This window comes from Penaeus japonicus, unplaced genomic scaffold (genome assembly GCF_977035675.1).
Source record: "Penaeus japonicus unplaced genomic scaffold, GWHDUDI00000001_assembly GWHDUDI00000007, whole genome shotgun sequence".
Taxonomy (NCBI): Eukaryota; Metazoa; Arthropoda; class Malacostraca; order Decapoda; family Penaeidae; genus Penaeus; species Penaeus japonicus.
Window position 1 is genome coordinate 32,777,708 of NW_028234409.1, and position 7,500 is coordinate 32,785,207.

Here is a 7,500-nt window from a genome sequence, read left to right on the forward strand (position 1 = left end):
ACCAGAAGAAGCAGAAGCTAAACCACTTACACCAGAAGAGGCAGAAGCTAAGTCACTTACACCAGAAGAGAAAGAAGCAAAGCCACTTACACCAGAAGAAGTAGAAGCTAAGCCACTTACACCAGAAGCAGAAGCAAAGCCACTTACACCAGAAGAGGGAAAAGCTAAACCACTTACACCAGAAGAAGCAGAAGCTAAGCCACTTACACCAGAAGAAGTAGAAGCTAAGCCACTTACACCAGAAGAAGCAGAAGCTAAACCACTTACACCAGAAGAAGGTGAAGCTAAGTCACTTACACCAGAAGAAAAAGAAGCAAAGTCACTTACACCAGAAGAAGTAGAAGCTAAGCCACTTACACCAGAAGAAGCAGAAGCTAAGCCACTTACACCAGAAGCAGAAGCTAAGCCACTTACACCAGTAGAGGCAGAAGCTAAGCCACTTACACCAGAAAGGACAGAAGCTAAGCCACTTACTCCAGAAGAAGCAGAAGCTAAGCCACTTACACCAGAAGAGGGAAAAGCTAAACCACTTACACCAGAAGAAGCAGAAGCTAAGCCACTTACACCAGAAGAAGCAGAAGCTAAGCCACTTACACCAGAAGAAGCAGAAGCTAAGCCACTTACACCAGAAGCAGAAGCAAAGCCACTTACACCAGAAGAGGCAGAAGCTAAGCCACTTACACCAGAAAAGGCAGAAGCTAAGCCACTTACACCAGAAGAGGCTGAAGCTAAGCCAGTTACACCAGAAGCAGAAGCTAAGCCACTTACACCAGAAGAGGCAGAAGCTAAGCCACTTACACCAGAAAAGGCAGAAGCTAAGCCACTTACACCAGAAGAGGCAGAAGCTAAGCCACTTACACCAGAAAGGACAGAAACTAAGCCACTTACTCCAGAAGAAGCAGAAGCTAAGCCACTTACTCCAGAAGCAAAGCCACTTACACCAGAAGAGGCAGAAGCTAAGCCACTTACACCAGAAGCAGAAGCAAAGCCACTTACACCAGAAGGAGAAGCAAAGCCACTTACTCCAGAAGAGGCAGAAGTTAAGCCACTTACATCAGAAGAGGCAGAAGTTAAGCCATTTACACCAGAAGCAGAAGCTAAGCCACTTACACCAGAAGCAGAAGCAAAGCCACTTAAACCAGAAGAGGCAGAAGCTAAGCCACTTACACCAGAAGCAGAAGCTAAGCCACTTACACCAGAAGAGGCAGAAGCTAAGCCACTTGCACCAGATGATGGAAAAGCTAAACCACTTACACAAGAATATGCAGAAGCTAAGCCACTCACACCAGAAGAGGCAGAATCTGAACCACTTAAACCAGAAGAAGCAGAAGCTAAGCCACTTACACCAGAAGAGGCAGACGCGAAACCACTTACACCAGAAGCAGAAGCTAAGCCACTTACACCAGAAGAAGCAGAAGCTAAGCCACTTACACCAGAAGCAGAAGCTAAGCCACTTACACCAGAAGAAGCAGAAGCTAAGCCACTTACACCAGAAGCAGAAGCTAAGCCACTTACACCAGAAGCAGAAGCTAAGCCACTCACACCAGATGAGGCAGAATCTAAGCCACTTACACCAGAAGAGGCAGAAGCTAAACTATTTACACCAGAAGAGGGAAAAGCTAAACCACTTACACCAGAAGAAGCAGAAACTAAGCCACTTACACCAGAAGAAGCAGAAGCTAAGCCACTTACACCAGAAGAGGCAGAAACTAAGCCACTTACACCAGAAGAGGCAGAAACTAAGCCACTTAAACCAGAAGAAGCAGAAGCTAAGCCACTTACACCAGAAGAGGCAGAAGCTAAGCCACTTACACCAGAAGAGGCAGAAGCTAAGTCACTTACACCAGAAGAGAAAGAAGCAAAGCCACTTACACCAGAAGAAGTAGAAGCTAAGCCACTTACACCAGAAGCAGAAGCAAAGCCACCTACACCAGAAGAGGGAAAAGTTAAACCACTTACACCAGAAGAAGCAGAAGCTAAGCCACTTACACCAGAAGAGGCAGAAGCTAAACAACTTACACCAGCAGAGAAAGAAGCAAAGCCACTTACACCAGAAGAAGTAGAAGCTAAGCCACTTACACCAGAAGAGGTAGAAGCTAAACCACTTACACCAGAAGAGAAAGAAGCAAAGCCACTTACACCAGAAGAAAGAGAAGCTAAGCCACTTACACCAGAGGAGGCAGAAGCTAAGCCACTTACCCCAGAAGAGGCAGAAGCTAAACCACTTACTCCAGAAGAGGCAGAAGCTAAACCACTTACACCAGAAGAGGCAGAAGCTAAACCACTTACACCAGAAGCAGAAGCTAAACCACTTACACCAGAAGAAGCAGAAGCTAAGCCACTTACACCAGAAGAGGCAGAAGCTAAACCACTTACACCAGAAGAGGCAGAAGCTAAACCACTTACACCAGAAGCAGAAGCTAAGCCACTTACACCAGAAGAAGCAGAAGCTAAGCCACTTACACCAGAAGAAGCAGAAGCTAAGCCACTTACACCAGAAGAAGCAGAAGCTAAACCACTTACACCAGAAGCAGAAGCTAAGCCACTTACACCAGAAGAAGCAGAAGCTAAGCCACTTACACCAGAAGAAGCAGAAGCTAAGCCACTTACACCAGAAGAAGCAGAAGCTAAGCCACTTACACCAGAAGAAGCAGAAGCTAAGCCACTTACACCAGAAGAAGCAGAAGCTAAGCCACTTACACCAGAAGAAGCAGAAGCTAAGCCACTTACACCAGAAGCAGAAGCTAAGCCACTTACACCAGAAGCAGAAGCTAAGCCACTTGCACCAGAAGAAGCAGAAGCTAAGCCACTTACACCAGAAGCAGAAGCTAAGCCACTTACACCAGAAGAAGCAGAAGATAAACCACTTACTCCAGAGGAGACAGAAGCTAAGCCACTTACACCAGAAGAAGTAGAAGTTAAGCCACTTACTCCAGAAGAGGCAGAAGCTAAATCACTTACACCAGAAGAGAAAGAAGCAAAGCCACTTACACCAGAAGAAGTAGAAACTAAGCCACTTACACCAGAAGAAGCAGAAGCTAAGCCACTTACACCAGAAGAAGCAGAAGCTAAGCCACTTACACCAGAAGAAGCAGAAGCTAAGCCACTTACACCAGAAGCAGAAGCTAAGCCACTTACACCAGAAGCAGAAGCTAAGCCACTTACACCAGAAGAAGCAGAAGCTAAACCACTTACACCAGAAGCAGAAGCTAAGCCACTTACACCAGAAGCAGAAGCTAAGCCACTTACACCAGAAGCAGAAGCTAAGCCACTAACACCAGAAGCAGAAGCTAAGCCACTTGCACCAGAAGAAGCAGAAGCTAAGCCACTTACACCAGAAGAAGCAGAAGCTAAGCCACTTACTCCAGATCCAGAGGAGACAGAAGCTAAGCCACTTACACCCGAAGAAGCAGAAGCTAAGCCACTTACACCAGAAGAAGCAGAAGCTAAGCCACTTACTCCAGAGGAGACAGAAGCTAAGCCACTTACAGCAGAAGCAGAAACTAAGCCACTTACACCAGAAGCAGAAGCTAAGCCACTTACACCAGAAGAAGCAGAAGCTAAACCACTTACTCCAGAAGAGGCAGAAGCTAAACCACTTACTCCAGAAGAGGCAGAAGCTAAGCCACTTACACCAGAAGAAGCAGAAGCTAAACCATTTACTCCAGAAGAGGCAGAAGCTAAGCCACTTACACCAGAAGAAGCAGAAGCTAAACCATTTACTCCAGAAGAGGCAGAAGCTAAGCCACTTACACCAGAAGCAGAAACTAAGCCACTTACACCAGAAGCAGAAGCTAAGCCACTTACACCAGAAGAAGCAGAAGCTAAGCCACTTACACCAGAAGAAGCAGAAGCTAAACCACTTACACCAGAAGAGGCAGAAGCTAAGCCACTTACTCCAGAAGAGGGAAAAGCTAAACCACTTACACCAGAAAAGGCAGAAGCTAAGCCACTTACTCCAGAAGAGGGAAAAGCTAAACCACTTACACCAGAAGAAGCAGAAGCTAAGCCACTTACACCAGAAGAAGCAGAAGCTAAGCCACTTACACCAGAAGAAGCAGAAGCTAAGCCACTTACACCAGAAGCAGAAGCTAAGCCACTTACACCAGAAGAAGCAGAAGGTAAGCCACTTACACCAGAAGAAGCAGAAGCTAAGCCACTTACATCAGAAGCAGGAGCTAAGCCACTTACACCAGAAGAAGCAGAAGCTAAGCCACTTACACCAGAAGAAGCAGAAGCTAAGCCACTTACACCAGAAGAAGCAGAAGCTAAGCCACTTACACCAGAAGAAGCAGAAGCTAAGCCACTTACACCAGAAGCAGAAGCTAAGCCACTTACACCAGAAGAAGCAGAAGCTAAGCCACTTACACCAGAAGAAGCAGAAGCTAAGCCACTTACACCAGAAGAAGCAGAAGCTAAACCACTTACACCAGAAGAGGCAGAAGCTAAGCCACTTACTCCAGAAGAGGGAAAAGCTAAACCACTTACACCAGAAAAGGCAGAAGCTAAGCCACTTACTCCAGAAGAGGGAAAAGCTAAACCACTTACACCAGAAGAAGCAGAAGCTAAGCCACTTACACCAGAAGAAGCAGAAGCTAAGCCACTTTCACCCATAGTGGAGGCACAAGCTAAGCCACGTACACCTGAAGAGGAAAGAATAACTAAGCCACTTACACCGGTAGAAGAGCTTGAAGCCAAGCCATTAACACCTGTAGAAGAGACAGATGCTAAGCCACTTCCAACTGAAGAAATGATGGAGGTGAAGCTTATATCAGAAGGGCTGGTAGCCACGCCACATAAGCCAGAAGGAGGGAAGGTGAAGCAGATAAAAGCTTTGCCATTTGAACCTGAAGTGGAAACAGTTAAGCCAGTCTTATCTGAAGTAAAGGCAAGAGGAGCAGAAGAAACTAAGCCAGTCTCACCTTTAGCAGGAACTAAACTAGACTTATTGGAAGCAGAGAAAAAGCCAGTCCCATCAGAAGCGGAGGAGGAAAAAGACACTGTTTCGAAAGTGCAAAGAGTCGAAACGAAACCCACCCATCCCAAAGAAGAGGAAAAAACAAGACCACCCGCCCCCCTTTTGAAAACGGGGCCCAAACCAGAGCAGATCGACTCCCCCTCAGCCCTTCCCGAAGTGAAAACCCAAGCCAAGGTGTCTAGCCCTGAAGCCAAGCCCGAATTTCGTCCAGTCATCCGGCTTATTGACCTCGGGAGCGCGCGTCGGGTGTCTCTCCAACCCGCCAGTAGCCGATGGAGCCGTCCAACAGGACCGAGAGTGGTATCCTCGGAGGACGCTCCTGTGCTTGCAGGATCGCCCGAGTTCTTGGCTCCTGAACTGGTCAAGAGGTTGAATGTAGGCGTTCCCGCTGACTGCTGGAGCCTGGGCGTGCTCATCTACGTTTTGGTCAGGTGGGTGGGGTTTGAGTTTCATGGTGATGTAAAGTTTGTAGTGTAGTGTTCATGCTGAGTGTGTTTGTTAGTTTATAATTGCGATAGCCGCATTTCTAAAGTCACTATCAAAATTGTGATTATGAAAAACTAAATGATTTTATGGTATTTATGGCACTAATAAGATGTAATTAGATGCTACATAACAGAACAGAAATGTATTTCAAATCAAATCCATTCATCTTTTCCTTGCTTACTAGCAAACACTATGGACAAATAAATCTAAACTGGATGCCACTTACAATTATAAATATATGTTAAATAAGAAGGGCTTTAGAATCCCTCACTCATTAACCCATGAGGAGCCTTGATTCAAACGCGTCTACTCAGAAGAGTATATCGCGTCTCTCAAATGTCTAAAAGCAGTGATGTTTGCCCCTTCATACAACTCAATAAATTCAATGGGTACAATTGGGTACCTTACTTCCTGTGTGAAGTAAGGTACGATTCGAGTCAGAATGGCCTAACACCTATTAAGCTGATTTCCCCTTTGAATAAATTATTTATTTTATAATTTTTAATATGAAAAAATACACTCGCTACTTCACAGTGTGTAAATTCTTCTACATTTCCGTGACATATATATTTGGCTCACTCGTTCCTGTGTACTTCGTGTGAGGTACATCAGGAGTTCATAAATGACAAAATATGCATTTTATTCATTCATCGTTGACATATATCTTTTTAAAATCAGTATCCCTAGATATGTATATGGATTGTTCTAAATAATATTATAATACTAAGAATATATTGTAATATATGAGCTAATCTAGTTCATGAGTTGATCAGCCGTATTCTATGACGTTTTCTGCGTGTCGTGGCCATGTCATGTTCATGTTATGTCCATGTCGTGTTCATGTTACGAATGCGGTATTCTAGGACGCAAAAGCGTGGCAAGTTTGCGGCAGTTGCTTCAGGTTTACCAACCGTTCCAAAGTTAACATGTTTCGGATGAATGACACTGTCCAAACGACAAATTCATAAGAGAAACAACAATCATAGGTAGCACTAACATAAGATACTTCAATTTTGGTATGAATCGGTCGTTGTACTTGTTCCTAGTTAAAGAATTGACAACCATTTCACGAACGCGCTGTTGGTAATTCACTCTACGCTCGATCAAAACAAACGGGATGAGAGGGATCGTGTGTTTATGAATAGATCTTCCTTATTTTATCTTTGTATATACTGTACATATATGCGCGTTTTTAATATATCATACATATAGATTTAATGTATACATATTTCATATAATTATATGCTTTAATTTTACGTCCCTGACTACTTTTACCATTCATTTAACTTCACTCTCCTTCGAAAAGTCCGCCAAAAGGTAAACAAACTCAAAATCAGCAGAGAATCCATGTTTTCCTAAAAGAGTTTGTAATCCGTGTCTAGGACAATGATGCCTAATATAACCAATATAGGTATTACTTTTCAAACGTAGTATGCTCATATGAAGTATTGGTAAGAAAAAGTACAGTAAAAATATATTTTTTTTTACTCGTGTAACTATCGTGACAAGCCTACCCCTTTGCCACGGAGTTTCCACGATTGTTCCAATACTTTCCACGCATTTGCCACGAATTTGCCACGCTTTTGCCGCGAACCCGCGCTTCTAGAATAAGAACCGCGGCATGTTCATGTCATGTACACGGCGCGCTTAGGGACTTAGAATATGGCTGGATGTACGAACGCAGCATTATTCAATCTCATTTTGAGGATGATAATTTGCAACATACGATCAACATCACTATCACTGCTATAGTTTTTGTCATCATTATCATCATCTTTACTTTACTGCTTTATTTATTTCTTTATCTTTAGGTATAAGTAATAGATCATTAACAGACAATAAAATGGAGGAAGCTGGAGGTCTAATTCTTTTCCCTTTTGCAGCGGCCGATCTCCTTTCCTCGGGGTCTCTCCTGGAGCGACCTGCAGAAACATCCTCTCAGGAGAAGTGCGGTTCCCAGTCGAGCATTTCGCATCTGTCACCGACGAGGCTTGTGACCTCACGCGCGACATCCTGGCTCTTGACCCTGCGCAGCG

The 7,500-nt window shown here is 44.3% G+C and overlaps 1 protein-coding gene across 1 annotated transcript in view; it reads left to right on the forward strand.

Annotated features, from left to right (window-relative positions):
- LOC122262530 (uncharacterized) overlaps nucleotides 1–7,500 on the forward strand; it is a 121,226-nt gene that overhangs the window by 112,771 nt on the left and 955 nt on the right. Inside the window, exons 22-26 of the mRNA XM_086538230.1 lie at nucleotides 1–484; nucleotides 1,203–1,335; nucleotides 2,586–3,415; nucleotides 3,584–5,409; nucleotides 7,348–7,500. The exon at nucleotides 1–484 is cut by the window's left edge and continues 1,346 nt beyond it; the exon at nucleotides 7,348–7,500 is cut by the window's right edge and continues 43 nt beyond it. Coding sequence (XP_086394356.1) covers nucleotides 1–484; nucleotides 1,203–1,335; nucleotides 2,586–3,415; nucleotides 3,584–5,409; nucleotides 7,348–7,500 — 3,426 coding nt within the window. The remainder of the gene's footprint in view (nucleotides 485–1,202; nucleotides 1,336–2,585; nucleotides 3,416–3,583; nucleotides 5,410–7,347) is intronic.